This window comes from Suricata suricatta, chromosome 8 (genome assembly GCF_006229205.1).
Source record: "Suricata suricatta isolate VVHF042 chromosome 8, meerkat_22Aug2017_6uvM2_HiC, whole genome shotgun sequence".
Taxonomy (NCBI): Eukaryota; Metazoa; Chordata; class Mammalia; order Carnivora; family Herpestidae; genus Suricata; species Suricata suricatta.
The window spans coordinates 20545963-20566264 of record NC_043707.1 but is presented as its reverse complement, the minus strand read 5'-3'; the positions used below and the strand labels follow the sequence as shown (position 1 = coordinate 20566264).

The 20302-nt window shown below is 49.8% G+C and overlaps 1 protein-coding gene across 1 annotated transcript in view; it reads left to right on the top strand.

The window, feature by feature from the left end:
• XPO6 (exportin 6) overlaps positions 1-20302 on the top strand; it is a 68469-nt gene that overhangs the window by 36539 nt on the left and 11628 nt on the right. The window contains exons 9-16 of the mRNA XM_029947434.1: positions 798-906; positions 2592-2684; positions 3813-3882; positions 9848-10007; positions 12901-12993; positions 15565-15709; positions 17701-17847; positions 18758-18947. Of these exons, the coding sequence (XP_029803294.1) occupies positions 798-906; positions 2592-2684; positions 3813-3882; positions 9848-10007; positions 12901-12993; positions 15565-15709; positions 17701-17847; positions 18758-18947 (1007 nt within the window). The remainder of the gene's footprint in view (positions 1-797; positions 907-2591; positions 2685-3812; positions 3883-9847; positions 10008-12900; positions 12994-15564; positions 15710-17700; positions 17848-18757; positions 18948-20302) is intronic.

Here is a 20302-nt window from a genome sequence, read left to right as displayed (position 1 = left end):
TGGGCAGTTTATTTAACTTTTGTTAACTCTGGTTTCCTTGTCAGGAAAACACCAATAATACCACCCATCCCTCACAGATGAATTGAGTCGTGTATTGAATCAGTATAAATTGATATTTATATATAATTACCTGTAATCCCTTGGGCAACCGTTGAGAAAATAACTCACGAATACATGGTGAAAGGAATGCCAAGGGAGTGAAAATGGTGCCCTAGGAAGTGTCCGTTCAACACAGAAGACAGTAATGGAGGAACTGAATGAAGGACACTGGCAGAAGTCCTTCCTTATCAGTAATTACATTAAACGTAAAGAATTTAACTTCTCTGGTTTAAAAAGCAGTGATTGGCAGAATGGATTGCAAAAACATGAACCCACTACAGGTTGTCTGTAAGAGAATCACTTCAGTTTCAGAGACACAGATAGCTTGAAAGTAAAAGGATAGAAAAAGCCATTCCGTGCAGACCTTAACCAAAAGAGATTCAGGGTAGCTCTGCTAGTAGTATCAGACAGAATAGATTTGTGGACAGGAGTGGCTATCAGGGACAAAGAAGGACATCATCTAATGATCTACGGTCACTCCATCAAGAAGGTGTCTGGAACAAAGCAAAATAAGTACCTCTGCCACTTTTGGACTTTCACACGTACTTGCCAGCCCACACGCCCGATCTGGTTCATATGCTGCTTGTGTACGGTGATCCAGCAGGGACGCTATTCTTCTCCACAGTGTATGAGGCCTTCTCAAGACCCAGGCTAAAAGCCTGCTGTCACCTGATGTTGAATTTCTCCCTGCCGCATAGGTACGAAGACGCTCTAGTTCTCTTGCTCACGGAGGTGTTGAATCGAATCCAGTTCAGATACAACCAGGCCCAGTTGGAGGAGCTGGATGACGAGACCCTGGATGATGATGTAAGCGGCGTGGCCTAATGGGCCGTAGTCACTGTCATTTTTGGTGTGAGTCCAAATGGAGACTTGGAACCTGTAAGCTCTCTGCTCTGAAGCCAGAGTAGTCTTACAGTTTGAATTGTGTGTTTGAACTTTACAGTGGACCTTGAACAGTGTGGGGCCTAGGGGCACTGACGCCCCTCACAGTGAAAATCCTGAGTATAACTTTTGACTCCCCCCAAACTGAACTGCTAACAGCCTGACTGTTCACCGGAAGCTTTATCGATAATAGATGAATACATATTTTATGTGTTACTTGAGTTCTATACCATATTCTTAAACCAAGTTGAAGAAAAGAAAATTCTATTAAGAAAATGGTAACAGAAAATACATTTCTAGCACCATATTGTATTTATTGAAAAAAATCTCATTTAAGTGGACCTGCACAGTTCAGACCTGTGTCATTCAAGAAGTTGACAGATGTTTTTACCTGTATGGGCAAGAGAGATAAGTAGAGAAACCATATACACAGTGAGACATGGTTTAGTCAGGGCCCTGTACTGCCTTGCACCTACACCTCTGCCCCCCAGTCCGTGCAGCAAATAAAAGCTAGCTAGATGCCGGGTGAGGGACAGGGAATCAAAAGATCAAGCTAGGATGTGAGGAAGTCTCTTATGAGTATATTTTGTAAATCAGTATCTTAAAATCAATCTTGGATTTATTGACGCTCGTGTGCCCAACATGGATAAGGCAAATGTGTCGAAGGACACAGTTCCCATGTTCCTTTTTCTTAGCTGCCATGCCCTTTAGAATTTCCAGGTCACTGGTAGGGCTCTCAAAATAACAGTGACTGTGGCATGGTTGAGACCTCGAGGGTGGCTGTGTTTGGGTTAGAAAGAGCCTGTACTTGGAACCGAAAGGCCTGGATTTGAATCTCTGAAGCCTTGGGCCCCAAGGAGATAGGAGTCTGGGCCTTTGATTTCTCTGAGCCTTAATTTTCTCCTCTCCCAAAAGGGGAGCGATGTGGCTGACTGGCCTGCCCTGACAGTTACGTGACGGTAACGTGCGGAAGGGCTGGCTCATTCATGCCTGCTGCATCGGGGGGCTCGGTAAACTTAGCTTCACTTCTTGTCAGCTGTGCGGTTTAGTTCAGTGTTTCTCACGCTGGAGCGTGGCTAAGAATCGTTGGGACAGCTTGTTAAGCACACTTTGATATAGAGGTAGGGGCCCCAGAATTTGCATTTCCCACCAGGCCGAGGGAGATGCTGGTGATGTTGTGTCTGTGGACCGCACTTTGGGTGGCATTGCTGTAGTCTGCTCCGCTGCCAGGGACCTAGTAATGCCCTGTCTCAGAAGGTAAGGCATGAGCCACCGGTTCCTGGAGCTGCGTTGTCATAAAGAGGCCTTGAGCATTTCACCAGTGGCTTTAAAAAAATCTCTGTACTCCAGTGACCGTAGGGGGAAAAAGTGGGTCATTCTCTGTGGATCGTGTGCTGAGGAAATAGCTTTTTATGAAATGAATTCATTGGATTTAAGAAAATATTTCAGGTTGGCCTTTTTAAAGTCCCGAATAACCTGCTTGCATCATTTGCCATTTCTTCAAGATTTCATGTCCAAGAGTGGACTTGAGGCTGAGGGTAGGTGGGCAGGGAAGGTGACAGGACTCTGCCCTTCCGGGAGAGCTGATCCTTCTGTGTTTCCCCCCACAGCAGCAGACAGAGTGGCAGCGGTACTTACGCCAGAGCTTGGAGGTAGTGGCCAGAGTGATGGAGCTCCTTCCCACCCACGCCTTCTCAACACTGGTAACTCCCCGCTGGGAGGGGAGTGGGGAGCCCGAGTTTCCCCTGCACATGTAGCATGAGTAGTAAGGCTGTTTGCTCACCAGTATTTTAAAACATACACACACACACACACACACACACACTTTAAACAAAGAATAATGATTACCACAACAGACCCTCAGAGTTTAACAGATAACATCGCCCCACATATTAGCTCTTGGATGCCCTGTTTTTCATCCTATACTCATATGTAATATGAATTTTACCAATGCCTTCCTGCCTGCATCAGTAGCTCAAAAACTAGCGGGCCCCGTAGAGGACTTCCTGATAAGGATTACACTGCTGGAAAGCGAGCCTTTGTGAAGCCCATTGCTAGCCCTCTGCGGATGTTTACGTGCTAGAATAGTAGTCATAAGGACTGCTTTCATTCACTCAGTGTGCTTGTTATTTAAGGTAGTTTCATTAAGCCTTTCTCTTCTTCAAGGGCAAGATGATTTGGGGGGGTGGGGGGGTCTTGTGTTCTCTTGTAGAAAGTGTTGTTGTGTTTTGCCATCTGTCTTTCGTAGGGACCTGTCACATTAAAGTCTGATCTTTATCCTAATGGTGAGTTAGCAGCTTTAGAAAGAAAAGATACAGCTCTGGTTATGAAGGTCCTGACTGCCAAATGAGTCAGGGAATCAGACTTCTGAAAATGGGCCTGTCTTCTCACTCTGCCATGCACTTAAATAAGGCATATCTGATAGTGCTTTCCAGAATAGGGTTTCCCTTGGATTTGAAGGGAGATAGGTTTTGTCTCCAAGCTCTAGAAGGTGTCGATCATTTGGGGTTTGGTGTCCTTTTGTAGGGATCATAATAGTCAAGCCCAGCATCCACTGCTTCCTTTATAAAGAGAGTATTGACCTGATAGGTTTTTTTCCTTTTTCTGATTCCAAACATTAGTAGGTGGTGTGAGTTGTAGAGATCGTTGAGGGCAGGGCACGGAGGGAGCCGCTCCTTTGCTGCCAGCGAGGGTTCCCAGAGAAGAGGGTTAGAGGGTTTGTTTTTTAATCCGATGCCCCCCCCATAGATCTTGTAATGTTTTAACCTTAAAATGCTATTAAAAGTTGCTCTTATGTTTGTTTTTTTTAATCTTTGTTTCTTTGTTTTCAGTTCCCAGTTCTCCAGGACAATTTAGAAGTTTATCTGGGTTTACAGCAGTTTATAGTTACTTCAGGGTCAGGTAAACTGGTTTTTATTTTCTCATTTCACCAACATTAAGAAGACTATCGGGCTAATATTTAATTACTGCTTTCCTTGCTGTCGGAACATGACTTCTCCACTGCCCCCTCCCCGCTGCTCTCTCTCTCCACCTCTGAATAGGGAAAGCTTTCTTAAAGAATCATGACAAAAAGGAGCCGTGGGGGAGGTAAAAGACGAAACCGTGACAGTGCGTTCCCAGCTGGCGTTTCGGTGAGAAAGAGAGCAGCCGCTGATCGGGAGCGAAGAAGTAGGACCTCGCGGGGGAGAAGCCAAACAAACAAAAATGTTTGTTGTTCTCATCCCAGCGATGAGAATGTTTCCTTATGTCCTTTCAACTGGCAAGCGGGTGCTGGGGAAAGCGGCCTCGGGCTTCCCTGCCGCCTGCTCTTTCCTCCCTGGTGTTCCGAGGCAAGAGGACACGGAGCGGCTCTGGAGCAGGCCGCCAACAGCTCGTGACGGCTGGCTCTTCTCTTGTGGATGGCCGTCGGGAGGCCTGGCCGCCGCTGCCTGGGAAGGCTTTGGGCTGCCCTTGGTAGGCTTCACCTGCTTGGGGCTCAGGGGCCGCGTTTTCTGGCTGTTCTGTTGATAACAGTAGTAGCTTCTGTTTATCGAACCTGCATCATACACCAGGCTCTGTATTATTTGCCTACACTGTCTGTAACTCTCTCCCCTGTCCTGGAGGGGTGAGTACTAATACCAGTTACTCCTCTTTTATGGAAGAGGACATTGGTGTCCAGAGATGTTAATTTGTCCCAAGATGGCATAATACGGAATGCTTAAAAAGTTGGATTCACTAAAACCTGCCATCCGTTTTGCCAGCTGAACCCACCAGAAGCTTACTTTTGTTCCTACAGAAGCCCCCGTGCTTCCCCATGTCCCCCCAGCCTCCCCTGTCTCTGGTGGTCACTCCTCACTGTTCTTCTCCCAGTGTTGGCCCTCCCGGGCTTCTGCCTGCCCCCGCCCCCTTTGCTGTGTTACTGCTGTCTCAGCCTGGCCCAGAGCCGCTCCGCGTCCACATCGTCTCCTGGACGAGCTGCTTGTACATGGCGAAGCCTCCATGAGAGGCTCTTTCTGGGGCTGCCCTTCTTGGTGGCCTGTGACGGTTTGTTTCCATGACTGTATTATTAGCTTCTAAATAATCCACTGGGCCCCAGGAGGTTGATGGGACTTGGCATGCCCCTAAGTTTGTAGATAGGTTCAGAACAACTTCCAAAGAACTTTAAAAAGATCACTTTTCAAAGCAAACATGCCTGTAAAATAAATGCTACAGATGTTTCCAGCACCCATTCCCAGGAAAAATTATCTTTGGTGGTCTGTCCCTCAGGGCCACTCAGCAAATTAGAATGTACTCAGCATCCTGAAGACTTGATCTTGATCTTATTCTTGATCTTTTAAGAAATTGAGCATGCGCTCCCCCACACTTCCCCAAATTGACCCCTACATTTCCTTTTCAGTGTTGTAGCTGCCTTCTTTATCTTATGTTGAGTCTGTCTTGAGGCAAAAATCCGAGTGACTTTTAAATCCTTTCTCTGAGACAGACTGGTAACTTAGAATTTCTCATCCAAGAAGGATAATCTGATTTATTTTTCCCTGAATGAAATATCACGTACCTGTTCTCAATGAAGCCCATTTACAGGCAGTTTCACAGTGTGCTTGCGTTTATAAGTCTCACCCCAGCACCACTCCTTGGGGCCTACTCCTCTCCGGCCAGAGAAACACTTGCTGCTTTAAAATGAGCGCTCTCATCCATGACAAAGCATTCCCCCATCCCTTGGTGGCTCCAAAGCCAAGTTTCCAATGCAAAGCCTATTAAAACATGGCAACTCTGAATACATTTTGCTCCCCGGTTCCCGTGGCCGTCTACCCTCTCCGGTAACCTCCATGCTGGATTAGCAGCGGTGCTGCCTCTTAGTGGAAAGTCTTCCTCTGTGAGGGCGGCCCCTCCGCTCAAGGGCATTACTTCTCACCAGCCTTTACCTCTGGGGGCACCCCAGAGGCTGTGTGGATGGGACACGCACTGTTTATACTGGCTGCCCATCTTCCTGCCTCTGCTTTCCCGTCAGGACCAAAGCAAGGCCCGCGGTCCCCGTGGCACCTCAGTGGCTGTGTGCCTGCTTACCCCTGAGAGGTCATCCTTTGCGCTCATTGCCGATCTTCCTCACCATTTGTGGTTTGGAAAATCTTGTCTTTGGTCATCGTGTCTCTTCTTTTCTTTGTTCTGCTTGGGCTTATTTACGACCTACTTGTTCTCTCAGAGTAGACTTCCTCAACTGCTGATTTTCACCTCTCTACCTCCCCAACCCCTCAACAAAGAGAAGACTGAATTATATTTAACATCGAGATGGTTTTTCCCAGGGCAGTGAATTGCCCGGGAGCTGTCCTTTGGACGTGGTATCTGGACGGCTTCGGAGTGACCTGCTTTATGGAAGCTTCATGTCCCACTTCAGTGTGGCCATGCTCTTCTCTCTCCTGAAAACCTCCGTGTAGCAGGAATTTCCTGCTGAGGGTTCCCCTTTGCAGATGTTCTTTGCTATTTATTAGGTAGACATCTAAGCCTTAGCCAAATAGAAGGAGAAAGGGGTGGTCCTGAACGGCCTTCTCAGTGGGATCTTGGGTGATTGCTTGCAGCATTCTGTGCTGCTGCCTGTGTGAAGGTTCCAGGCTTGGAGGCGGGCACAGAGACTTTGATTTGGGGCACTTCCTGCCTGTGTGTCTGTCGGTCTTGCAGACGGAGCAGGAAAGCAACAGCTGCAGTTTGCACTGACATGACCTGTAGGTGGTAGGTGTGTATTCAGTTGAATTACATGGAATTGCAGTTTGGTTCTGTCAGAGATGGTCAAATATCAGCAGTTTTTTATGGTTCAAACAGATAGCTTAAAATCACGGCAGCCCTCAGCTGTTCTTGGTATGACAAATTTGGGCAGGTTTGGATTCCCATCCAGAGGGTGACGTGGGAAATGAAGTGACCCAGGGGTGTATTTCAGCCGGAGGAGAATTTGTCTTTGCCTCTCCCCAAGGCCGCCGTGTCTAAGCTGGCCTGGGCTCTGTGTTCTCCCCTCGGGGGTGGGACCAGGGATGCTAATAAGGGATTGAGGGTTGGGGGAGGGACACTTTTTCCCTGTTGTTTCTGAAGCTGTTTAAACACGGAAGACTCCCTGAAGAGGCTTGGGGGAGAGCTGGGAGGAGCCCCGCATCGAGCCCCGCATCGCTGTATCCCTGGGGGTGTAGGGGCAGGCGGAGAGGCCTGCTCACGGTGATGAAATGACTGTTAGGGACCAGCCTCCAATGGAAACCCGATTTAGGTGGTATCTTGGTTTGGTTTTTGTTTCCCTTCATGTTTAAACTATTCAAGAACCTCGTTGCTTAGGTAAAACCTAAGGGCACCTCGTTGGAGGGTTACGTTGAGGGAAGAAGTGAGAAGCACTGGGCAGGGGGGAGAGCCTCATGGGCGAGGGCGAGGGTGGTCAAGGTGCGAGGGGCGAGTGTGGCCGTGGATCTAGCCACGCTGCCCCCGGAAGGAAGGGCTGGCCTCTTTTCCGCCTGGGCTACCACCACACCCGGTTCTGGGGTAGATTTTTCTTAAGGCTTTATTTCCCACAGCCCTTAAAGCTTGGTGTGCAGAGGAAAACAGGCTTTAGTTTACCCCGGGGAGTCCGTCATATAGCTGTGACCCTGAAAATCCTTGACATTCAGAAGGTGCATAATTGTGGTGCTTTTGTTAACTGGGAGAGGAGGAGCGGAGGAAGGCTGTGTTCTCTCTTGCATGACCAAAAATGCCTCTCGGTTCTCTCTGTTCTGTGGGCTCATCTGGCTGGCGGGCGGGGTGGTCATCCTCTGATGAGGGGAGCTGGCCCGCTCTCCTTAGGCGCCCACCCCCGCGGCCTTGGCAGGGTGCCTGCAGGCTGAGAGTCCCACTTGGCATTTTCCACACTAAGGCATTGTCCCTGTGCAGGTCGCGGGGTCGAGGACCTGGTGAGGAAGGTGGGGGCGGGGCCAGAGCTGACCTTTGTCACCAGCTCTGTCCCTGTAAAGACCTTCCCTGAGTTCCCCCTTCCTTTTGTCCTGCTCCCTGGGATGTGACCCACACCTTTTCCCAAACTCCTGTCTGCCCTTGGAGGCTGTCACAGGCTCCTTTTGCAGCCACATCATGTGGAAGTCAGTGTAGGACCTGAGGCATCCAACTTGCTTCTTCCTCCAGCACTTTCTTCGGTGTTCAGCCTTGCTGCTTGTCTCTCCACAGGAGTTGCGTATCCATAGTCACATTCAAATCATCGGAACATTGGCAAGGGTAGTAGGTGGACCTCAAGCTCCCCAAGCCCCCTGTACTGCTCTCGTTTGCTCTGTGTTCTGTCATATCCAATTCATTCGTTCATCGCGGTCACTTCTGCACCAGGCACTGTGCTGGGTGCTGGCCAGCGCTCCTCACCGTGAAGAAGTTCTTAGTCATTGAGGAGACTTGTAGATCCTTAGTGTATCTGCATGTGCACTTGGGGTGCCCCGGAGGGGATGCAGGAAGGGAGGGAAGCAGGTTCCTTCTATTGGGCAGTGTGGAGAGAAGGTCTCCTAGAGGACACGGTGTTTGTGTGACTCTGGAGAACCTGTAAGAGCATCCGGGGTGTGAGCGGCCGGGGCTGCCTTGGACGGTTTGGGGAGGGACCTGAGGCCACCAGTGGGTCCCGGTGAGAAATCGGAATGGCGGGAGGCAGTGGGGTCATGAGAGCCCTGATGATGATGGCAGGGGCGGGGTCCGGGTTCCCGCACTTTAGCTGGAAGAGCCCCAGGGGTGTCACACCTTACTTAAGGGGAGCTGTGTACATGGGTCTGCGTTCTAGCAAGATGCTTGTAGAACACCATGGTGGCGGGGGGTTGCCCTTAGCCAGTTCTCATCTAAGGGTGCAAACCCCTGAAATTGCAGCGGGAGGGGGCTGGTATCTGGGGAGGGGTAGGGTTTGCAGGTGCCCTGTGGGAGGGGTCTCGCTGTTACCGCCCCTCCCTCCCTTCCTCCCGGGTGAAGGAGAACTTCATCCAACTCAGAGCGGACTCTCCTGGCTTGGCTTTTCTCACTGTCTTTTGTGGACCTTTGTGGGAGAGGAGCCCTCAAGGCAAGGAGGTGGCTGAATTAAAGATATTCTTGTCCTTCCTCTTTGCATCTAAATCACTCGGCTTGAAGAAATTGTGTGGAAAAGTAAGAAAGTTTCAGGCCTTAGAAAATCATAACCCTTCTGTTACACATAATTCTTAAAACATCAAAGGGTGCTTTATAGTTTACAGGGTTTTGTATGTGTTCTAACCTTGCCCTTACACTAGTGAATTTGATGGGAGCATTAGTTTCCTTTTTAAAGGGACTAGACTCAGAAGGGTTTGCTGAGGCCCAGAGCCAGTGGGTAGCCAGGTACCCGTCTTGTGAATCCAAGCCCCGTGCTTTTATTCTAGATCCTGCTCCCTTCAGACCTCCTCAGGTGGAGCGCTGACTACACCCTGTGCTTTGAACAGGCCTGAACCCGTCAGCCCAGGGAGATGGCATTCTGTGACAGGCATGTGCAGGACGCAAGCAGGTTTTCAGTTGCAGAGGTTTAGCTGGGTTCTGCCCCAGAAATAGTCCCCGCATTGGGCAGGTGACTGGGCCTCCCTGTGTGTTTCCTTGGGTGTAAAATTGGTAGTGTTGCTACCTCGGGGTCAAGAGGAATGACATCAGGTGCTCCGTCTGTGTCGGCACACCCCAGGCTGGGTCTCTGCGCTCACTGTCCCTCTCTCTGGCCTCGGGGTGCGTGTGGGTACAGGTTGAGGCCGAGGACTGGGCCCACTTTCCCAGCTTGTGCCTGGGAAGCGGCCTGGGAGTTGCTCTGTTCCAACAGTCGGTTTTGCTCGCCCGGGAGAGCTGTTGTCCGCCATGGTAACTGAGCCCGTCCTTCCTGGGGAAAACCGCCTGCGCTGTTCTGTTGCAGGCCACAGGTTGAACATCACGGCGGAGAATGACTGCCGGCGGCTGCACTGCTCCCTGAGAGATCTGAGCTCCCTCCTGCAGGCTGTGGGCCGGCTGGCCGAGTACTTCATCGGAGACGTGTTTGCGGCGCGGTTCAGCGACGCCCTCACCGTCGTGGAGAGGTAGGCCACAGTGACGTTGCGGCGCCGCTCGTCCGCGCGTCAGGGCAGCGTGTTGCCACAGCCACCGGCCTCTCCGGCCTTCAGGTCCCTCGCCTGTGACATGGAGGGGACCCGGTGCCTTGTAGCTTCTTGTGAGAATTCACAAGATCAGGCACTTAGCACGGTGGCTGGGAGTTAGCAGCCCGGACACTCAGGCTGTTCATGTCATCGCAGGTCGGGTCTGTGGATAAGATGACAGGGTTAGACCGGGAAGAAACCATGGGGGCTCAGTCTTTTGTCTCTGCCCATAGGTAAAGAGGCACCAGGAAAGCCCTGGTGGTGGAAGGACAAACAGCTAGTCCGTTGGCATCTGGCAGCCAGATGCCAGGGTGGAACTTTTCCAGCCCTGTGAGGGTCCTGAGGAGTTAAGGCTTGACCGGAGAGGCGGCCCCCAGCCTCTCCGCCAGCAGCCTTCTTTCATTGCCGCCCCCCGTGGGTTCCTCCTGGTGTTGATAACCGCATGTGGAGGACAGCTCCTGCCTGCCCCGTCCTCCCTGCCCCCTCCCCTGAGCTCAGGCACGCAGGGAGTCAGACGCTTCACGTGTGATCAGAGGTCCAGGTTGTTTCAGGGCACCTGGTGGACTGATTAGATCACACTTGGGTAGATGTGGGTCCAGCCCAAAGTTGAGACGCCAGACTCTTTCACTGGCCCCGCCGGCTGTATCTTCGGACACAGCCTGTGCGAGACCAAGCCCCGAGCCTCGTGACTTGCACTCCAGAGTTTTCTTTAACTGTTACTCTTTGCTTAAAAGCAGAGACGACGAAGAGTTTTAAATAAATCTTTAAAAGCCAGATTAAATCTGGAAACCAACTTGACAATAAACTATAAAAGAAAAAAATCAGATTAATATTAAGAGTAAAAGCAACATTGATAGGAAACTTTCAGAAATGGCTTTGCACATATCACTTCATTCTTTACTTTGAGAGACGGGATTGTCATGTTACCTGTGAGCAGACTGTGGCTCGGAGACAGTGGTGCCTTGCTTCAGGCCACACTGGTCACAAGGGGCGACACATGGTTTTTAACCATTTTCCTGAGTCCAGATGCTGTGCTCTCGCCTCCGCCGCCCTGGGGGAGGCCTCGTTCCCCTCCACGGATGGTTAGCAGCAGGGGACTCGTCTTCCTCCCTGAAATCCGCGTTTTTTCAGAGTTCAGAGTTCTGCATCATTATTTCATAGGTCCTTATATACACATCTTCCTGCACTGCGCAGGTTCGAGGCTCAGCACTTAAAGGTACTTTGCTACCTTGTCTTCATTTAGAGTAAAGCGAGAGAATGCTCCTTGTGAGGACTGTGTGATCTTTGTAGCCAGTGTGATTAACCGGCTTTTCACTTACAGGCTACACACAGCAGACCTACTAGCTAAACTGCTACACGTAGGAATCATAAAAGACACATACTTACAAGTCCGTTTTCAGCATAGAGTAGCACTAAAGAATGCTGGGGAACGCGAAAGCGGAATGCAGAGTCAAACACAGGGTGAGTCCACTTACGTGAGGCACATGGAATAGTCCAGACCAGAGAGAGAGTGGCGGTGGCCAGGGCTGCGGCAGGGGGATGGGGCTGTTCTTTCGTGGGTCCAGAGTTTTAGAGGGTGCAAAGGTAACGGAGACGGGAGCAGGTGGCCACACACTCTGCGTGAGTTCAGTGCCACTAAATAAATGTACACCTACTATGTGAATGTGAGGAATGGGGAATGGTTTAAAGAGTTAAACACCGGGTGCACGTGGCCTCGGCCCCTTTCTAGAACTTTCAGTTGAGAACCCTTGGCATTTTCACCCTCATTTTCTGACTGCTCCCCCACCCTCAGTGCTTTGGGACTCGGGGCTTGTGGTTTTCTAGTGAAATCCTGCTTTCTGGCCCTTTCAGAGAACAGCATTTTCCAGAGTGTGGTCCACACACACGGGGCCCCAGGGCGCTTCCAGAGATGCGGATTTCCAGGCTCCTCCTCACAGCTGCAGGCTTGGTCTCTGGGGTCGGACCAGCGAGCTTGCATTGCAACAGGTTCCCCATTGACTCTTGGCTCGGTGAAGTTTGATAAGCTCTGTGTGGCACTGAGGGAGAGAAACGCCCACTGTCTTCCCTGGCATCCGCCTCAGGCCTGCTCCCAGGCTTCCTTCCAGCCCAGGCACGGGGAGAACTTCACCGGGTCTCTGGCTTCATCCCTTTGCCCAGAAAGCGTCTGTCTCTAACAAAAGAGGCAACTTCCGTTTCTCTGTGCGGCGGCTCTCAGTTACTGGATTGAAGGCACCCAGTGAGCCCTTGGGCCCCAGTGGGCTCAGCAGCTTGCTTCTGGAAGGATTGTGCTTGATGTCAGAAGCCCCGCCATTTGTTCTGAAGACTTTTGCTTCATGCCCTGCCCCCTCCCCCAAATATTTTATCATGAACATTTTTGAATCTTAAGGAAAAGTTGAAAAGTTACACAGGGAATACCCATATACGTGTCACCTAGATCCTATAGTGAATATTTTGCTATATTTTCTTTACCATGTATCTGTCCACCTGAAACATTTACTTCTTGTCCAGTGCTTTTCCATTGTGGTAAAATACACAACGTGAAATATTTACTTGTTAGTCACTTTTGTTATATGTATTATATCATCCTTTATCTCCCTGTTAGATATTTATTTTGTGTACAAAATCTTCTGACTCTCTAAATCATGCTTTAGTTAGTATCTTTGTATAAATCTTCAGGCACATCTCCATATCTTTGGGATAAAATTGAAGGTCTGGTCTTGATTCTGTTTTGGATGGAAAAAAGTCTGTCCTCGAGACTGTTCTTGGGACCTTGTGCATTTTGTCTGTGTCAGCCTGTAAGCTGAATGTTTTCTCTTACCTGCCTCTCTGCCAACAGGCTGGTCAAAGTCACTCTGTACGGATCTCAGATAAAACTGTACAACATTGAAACTGCCGTGCCGTCCGTACTGAAACCTGACCTCATCGATGTGTGAGTACAGCGTCAGCAGTTTGTGCGTTCTCGGGAGGGGCCCTGACCAACAGCCCCTAGTCCTTTTAGAGGTAAAAAAGGAACAGTTGTGGTTGCCATGAAGAGGAGAAAGATTGCCTCCCCCAGGCCTAGGAAGAGAGAAAGATTGATTGCGGTGCTTGGAGTAAGTGGAATTCATCAGGCAGAGGAGAGCTGGGAGCAGAGGGTATATGGAGTAGGCCTTTGGGGAAGGAAGACCAGCACGAGCCAGGACACCGATGTGCTGCAGACCCCGCGGCTGGTGGGGAGGGGTGTGGTTTGCGTGGTGGGAGATGAGGCCGGCTGGGCACGGTAGGACTGCCGTGGAAACAGCTCGAGTGCTGGGAGTCTTCTCCTCTAGGCCAGTGGCTGCAGCTGTAGGGTCCAGAGAATCACTTGGGGAACACGTTCCTTCAGGGAGTCTGACTACACAGCAGGAGGCTGTAAGGCAGGGTGCTTGAGGATTACCAAGACCTCAGATGGTTCTGACGGACATGCAGGGACCACACTTCGAGAAGCTTTCAGGATGGCGGGGAGTTTTTGGAAAGTGACTGTGGAAGGGATAGCAGGATGGGGACTGGAGGTGGGGCCACATCCCAGGGATCACACTGCCTGGAAGGCTTGCTCCGCAGCAGAGCGGGAATTGGCAGACTGGGGCCTGTACCGAATCTGCCCGCCGGCGGCTTTCGTAAATTGAGATTGGAGCGCGGCCGGGCCGTCCGCTTGCATACCATCTCCGGCTGCTTTTGCGCCGCAGCGACAGAGCTGAGTGGCTGTGACAGGATGTACGTGTGGCCTGCAAGCCTAACGTATTCCAGTCTGGTACGTGCAGCAAGACTCTGCTGACCCTTGTTCTGGAGAACTTCTTAAGCTGCAGTTTAGGTGAAAGATAGAGAGTCTTATCTATTACTTTAGTGGTTTAGGTTATTTTTAGAGAGTGTATGTGTATATACACACACACACACACACACACACACACACACACACTTCCTTTTTGAGATTAGAGAAAGCTGTGAAGCTTCTGCTGAAGAAAATGCTAATTTGCTCAGAGACACCATATCTTGTGCCCAATTTCAGGAAGTTTTAGAGCCCGTCCCTTCAGCCTTACAGAACTCTGTGAATTTGATAGATTGACTAAAATTCCTAGACTCCAGAGGCAGACTTTGATGTCCTTTTTTCTTAATTTTGGTGCTCAGAGCTTCAAAGGTAAAATGATCCATGTGTTTCAAATGTAAAATACAAATAACAGCTTGAAAAAGTTCACCCCTGTAGAAAAGGGGAAAAACAGAATGAACACCCTTAATACTCTCAAGCTAGATTCATCAGTTATAAATATTTGGCCACATTTGCTTTTGTTTCTTGCGCTTCCTTTTTTGCATATGCAGGTGAACACACATGCGTTATTTTTTTGTAAGTAAACCGAAAGTAAACTGCAGACAGGTTGCTTCACCCATAAACCCTTGAGCACGTTTCTCTGGGAACAAGATCATCCTCCTGTGTAACCATACTACCACGATCAACACTCAGAGACTTTCATGGAGGCGGTAGTATCTGGGGTTTTTAAGAGAGTATGTGTGCATATTGTTCCATTCTCTACATTCTCCAGCTGCCTCAGAAATGTCCTTCGTATCTTCCTTCGTTGGCTCTAGCGTCTAACGAATCCTGAATCCCATGCTGCATTTCTCCCCCATAATCTAGATCAGCTCCCCAGTTGTGCCTGTTGGTGGGGGGCAGGGAGGGAGGGAGAGAGAGGAGGAGAGACGGATGAGGGAAAGAGAAGTGGAATTTTTGGAGATTGAGGCCTTAATTTTTTTTGTTTTTAAATGTTTATTTAGTGTGGAGAGAGAGAGTGCAAGCGGGAGAGGGGTAGAGAGAGAGAGGGAGAGAGAATCCCAAGCAGGCTCTCTGCACTGTCAGCACAGAGTCTGATGTGGGCCTCCAACTCACAAACCGTGACATCATGATCTGAGCTGAAATCAAGAGTCAGACACTGAACCCACTGAGCCACCCAGGCGTCCTCTTAATGTGTTTTTTCTAAGGAAAATCTTTAAAATCTGGATTTATCTGGTTGTTTATCTTCTGTATGAGATTGATGGTCAGCATTTTTAGTGAGAATGCTAGCTGGGTGGCAGTGGGTCCTTCCTGTGTCCTGTCTGAGGCACGTCAGTTTGCCTTCCCAGTTGGCGATCAGTTTGATTTCCACGCGGCGTCTGCCTCAGTCCTAGCTCTGTCCCCTAAAGGGTCCTAGGAGTGATGAGACCCCTGAGTCCCCAGGCTTTTGTTTTCTAAAATATACATTATCCACGACAAGGCGCCATAGTTTCATAGAGAACTGAGTGCCTTCTGCATTACATGCGACGGCGGCAGTATTCAGTGGATGAATTTTAATTCTTAGGGAGGGCCCGCCTGAGCAAGCACATGGTGTCTGTGCCATCACACGTGTCTTATAGCAGTAAATGCAACGAGTGGAGTTCTTACTTCCTGTGGAAACAAGTTCAGTGCTGATGTATCTTGACCTTAACCTTTAAAATCGCGTCTTCTCCCCCTTTGCAGGCACGCCCAGTCCCTGGCGGCCCTCCAGGCGTACTCTCACTGGCTGGCGCAGTACTGCAGTGAGGCTCACCGGCAGAACTCACAGCAGTTCGTCACGCTCATCTCCACCACCATGGATGCCGTCACCCCTCTGATCAGCCCCAAGGTCCTGAGACAGCAAGCGCTACCCTTTTTTTTGTTTAAAGTTTATTTACTTTGAGAGAGAGAGGGAAGGAGGGAGGGTGAGGTGCAGAGGAAGAACATCAGGAAGGCTCTGCACTGTTACCACGGAGCCTGACACAGGTCTTGAACCTGCAGACCTCAAGATCATGACCTGAGCTGAAATCCAGTTGGACACTTAACCAGCTGAGCCACCCAGGCACCCCAAGGGCTACAACTTTGTAGCTAACTCCTTGTCCTTTTATCCACACACCCACTGATTATAACATCAAAATAACACATGGTGTTAGACCTATAGTTCTCACCACCCAGTGGAACCACCTGTATGTACTTTCATGTTCCTTTTGAGCGGTGGCCCATATAAATTCAAATGTAACTTCAGTTTGTAAGCTAAGTCCCATAGGAATGCATGCTTATTGTGAAAAAGTAAAACACTTTTAATTATAGGCCAAAAAGTTACGGTGGTCTTTAACCCCCTACTCTAAAACAGCGCTATTCTGTAGTAGGGATGTTTTACAATTTTCTTGTTGATGGAAATTAGTTCTCGGTATGTACATCCTTGTAGGATGGATTCCAGGAAGTGGATTTGCTGGGTCAAAGGTGTATCCAAGTAAATTTGATAGATTTTACTCAGCTGTCCTTTGAGAAGACCATCAGTTTATATTTCAGAGCACATAGATGTTTATCTTTTTTTTTTTTAAGTTTGTTTATTTTAAGACAGAGTGCAAGTAGTGGAAGGTCAGAAGGGAGGAGAATCCCAAGCAGGCTCTGTGCCGGCACTGCAGAGCCTGACGTGGGGCTCGAACCCATGAACCATGAGATCATGACCTGAGGCAAGATCAAGAGTCAGACACGCAACCAACGGATCCCCATCTTTTTGTAGTCTTAATCTACATAGTGTTCTGTCTTGCTATTAACAGAACAGTGTGTTGTTTATCGTTAAGGTTTTGTTCAGCATGTTAAAATTTTTTTTAATGTTTATTTATTTTTGAGAGAGACAGCGTGAGTTGGGGAGGGGTAGAGAGAGAGGGAGACCCAGAATCTGAAACAGGCTCCAGGCTCTGAACTATCAGCATAGTGCCTGACATGGGGCTCAAACTCACAAACCATGAGATCATGACCTGAGCCAAAGTCAGTTGCTTAACCGACTGAGCCGCCCGGGCGCCCCAGGTATTGCTCAGTTTGTAATAGTAATTCATAAATGAGTTACAGTATCCCATGAGGAGTGATTTGTATCATTTATGATGTATCTAGCCATTGCTGGACTTTAATGTTGCCCACATTTGAAAAAAGTCACCAGAGATTATTCTAAAATGCATGTATGCACTTTATCCTTTTAGGTGATTTTCTTAAAATGAGATTAAAGGTTAAAGGTTAGGGATAATATGTGGTTCTAGGAAATTCTAATAATATTTCTTTCAAAAATAACTGTGTATGCCCGTGGCTCTTTGGTATGCTTTTTTCCGTCAGTCTTGCCAGCATTAGGTCCTATCTATACGGAGTTTTCGCTTCGGCTAATTTGGAAAGGGCAGACGGTCCTTGAACCAAGTTTTTGATTGGTGCGCCGAGGGGAGGAAGCAGGAGAACCTTGCGTGGCCGGTGGAGTGCAGGAAGGCGGGTGCAGAGAAAAGTTGGCTTGCTTGGAGCGAGAGGAGTAAGATGGACGGTCTCAAGTAGTTTGAATGATCTGCCGGGCAGTTTGCTGTGGGGTTTCTGAGCTGAGAAGTGGCACCCAGAGGTTCTAGTGACTAAGGACGAGAGAAACTGGAGGTGGTGCTCCTGGCTTGAGGTCAGGAGCTGCTGTGTGGCACAGAGGAGGGTGCCTCATTGCTTTGTGCTGTTCCGGCCATTTCTTGTATGCAGAGCCAAAGTGGTAAGTGGAATGACACCAGATCTGGCTTGTGGCCGCCTCGTTGGAGTTCTGAGCCCAGCCTCCCAGGAGAGCGAGTGAACTGACATGCCCCCTTCTGTCTCCAGGTCCAAGACAAGTTGCTGCTGTCTGCGTGCCACTTACTGGTGTCCCTGGCCACCACCGTGCGGCCTGTCTTTCTGATCAGTATCCCCGCAGTGCAGAAAGTGTTCAACAGAATCACCGATGCCTCTGCTCAGCGCCTCATCGATAAGGTGAGGCCCCAGGGCCACACAGTGAGGGTCCTGGAGCCGGGAGGCTGCACAAGAGCAGCCTGACCTTTCTTCCACGCTCGGAGCTTACGGGCCGGGCCGCCAGAGGCTGTCTCCTCCGCAGGTGGCACTCAGGGCAGCCTCGGTGCTCTCTGGCCGGGTCATGCCCCGCGCAACCGGGCAGGGTGCAGGTGAGGATGGAAGAGAGTGTCCCAATAGTATGGAGGAGAGCCGGCCATCTGGCTGGTGGTGTCAGCGTCCCCTTTGCATTCTTTTTGGTTTAAAACAGTCTGTTTTTGTTGTTAGGTTTGTTTTCTTAGGGCTGAGAAACTCCAGACAATGCTTTTCATAAAATCCTTCAGGAGGTTCAGGCTGGAAGTTTAAAAGCCAACCCGACAGAGGGGGTGTCCCAGGGGAGTCAGTGCAGGTACTTGGGAGCACTGGGGTGTCAGTGTGGCGCTTCTGACCTGGTGCCCAAGGCACGCTGATTGTAAGGGGTTCTCCTACTACCTCTCTCTCCCGGCCCTGTTCTCAGCAGCTCCTCAGAGGCTGTTGGGAGCCAGCAGCTAAAGGACTAGTTAGACGGAGTATCTGCGGTGCTTGTGACCTCCTCCCCCTCCCCATGACACTGCAGGTACCACAGTAGAGGGGCAGTGACAAGGGCGGGAAGTGACCTTCTAGGACGGGGCCTGGAATGTGCTGGACCCAGACTCGGTGTTATTGCTCCACTTTCTCTCTCCTCCCTGCCTTACATCGGATCTGGACCGAAGCATCGGGCCCAGGCTGTAAGAGAGGAGCCTGGAGGCCTGAGCTCCACATGTGCGTCAGGTGCCAAGGCCGTGTCCGGTGCAGCCGTCTGTTGCTCTTAACCCGCTGATGGATGCCTGTGGCGGGGGGCGGGGGTCTCTTCCAGGCTCAGGTGTTGGTGTGCCGAGCTCTCTCTAACATCCTGCTGCTTCCGTGGCCAAACCTGCCTGAGAACGAGCAGCAGTGGCCCGTGCGGTCCATCAACCACGCCAGCCTCATCTCCGCTCTCTCGCGGGACTACCGTGATCTGAAACCCAACGCTGCGGCCCCGCAGAGGAAGATGCCCCTGGATGACAGTAAGTGACCTGGGGACGGGTCGGCCGGGTGCTGTCTTCCTTTGTGGCCGATGAGGCACTCATCTGTCCGTAGTCCCTCAGCTGCACAGTGGGAGAGCCAGCCGTGGTAGAAGCGGGGGAAGCCTGCTTCTCTGCGGGATTCTGTGACAGCGCCAGCCAGACCTAGTTCCTGGATGCAGCACACCCCTTCTCTTAGTGAAAATGTCAAAAATAACCCATCAGTGGTGCCTTCCATGGATAAAAAGATGTACAGTGACTGATTGATCCATTTCAGATACTTCTATAAGCAATCAAAGCGATTCATTGGGAAGAGGAGATTTAAGAACTTTTTGAAACTATTTTTAACCTTTCTCCAAATGCACGTATTTCAGAGGCTTTGAGAAAACTTGGCATCTTCACAAATGGCACTTCAAGTTTAATTGTTTATGTTAAAAAGGGAGAGAAAAATGAATCAAGAGAACTCAGTTCAAATAGAAGGCGTCAGATTTCTCTGAAAAATCTTCTGGAAAGTACACATTTTGTAGACATGTTTAAAAAATACAGTGTTTTCACAGTAAGAAAATATTGGACCATTATTGGGTGACATCATTTATAGAATGTCAACAAATGTTAAAAATAGCAAAATATACCAACATTAAAAAAAACTACTTTTATAATGAGGGACATTACCATAAAGCTCATTGTACAAAAATGTTAGGATATATAAAGAAGGGGGAAAACTCTTAAATCTTACTGGTTTTAGTATTTTAGAAGGTCACCCTTTTAATCCTCTCGTCATCTTATTCTCTGTTTAAGTGGATTTTCTAGTTCAGGAGCTGCATGCGAGCGGCGGAGTCCGGCGGAGTCCGTGAGGGCCCTTGCCTGGGAGGTCCTCTCTCCGCGGCCACACCTCCGGCTGGGTCGGCACCAACCTTCACTGTCCGGTGTTGGCCTGGTCCTAGTTCTCAGTGGTTTACGTTCACTAACCCCCTGAATTCCCGCATCAGCCTGTCAGTGAGGCACTGTTGATTATCCTGACCGTGTCTCTGGGGAAGCCAGGGTGAGAGGAGGTCATTTGCACAGGGGTTACGTGCAGCTGGTATGGAGTCCTGTTTCAGAAAGTCTGATGGTCTTCTTTCTCTTTATTGTACACGTGCTTACGTCAGCACGGGCTGGGTAAGTGCCTGTGGTAACAAACAGTTCCAAAAGCCTCTCGGCTCAATCCAGGAGAAAGATGTATTTCTTGCTCCCCCCGCATGTTCCGCTGGGGAACGTCATGCTTATTATTCTGGTCGCTCAGAGACCCAGGTCCCTGAAGGCTGCGCCGCAGTCTGTGTTTACACGGGGACGGGCCTGGGGGGTTGTGCAGTGGCTCT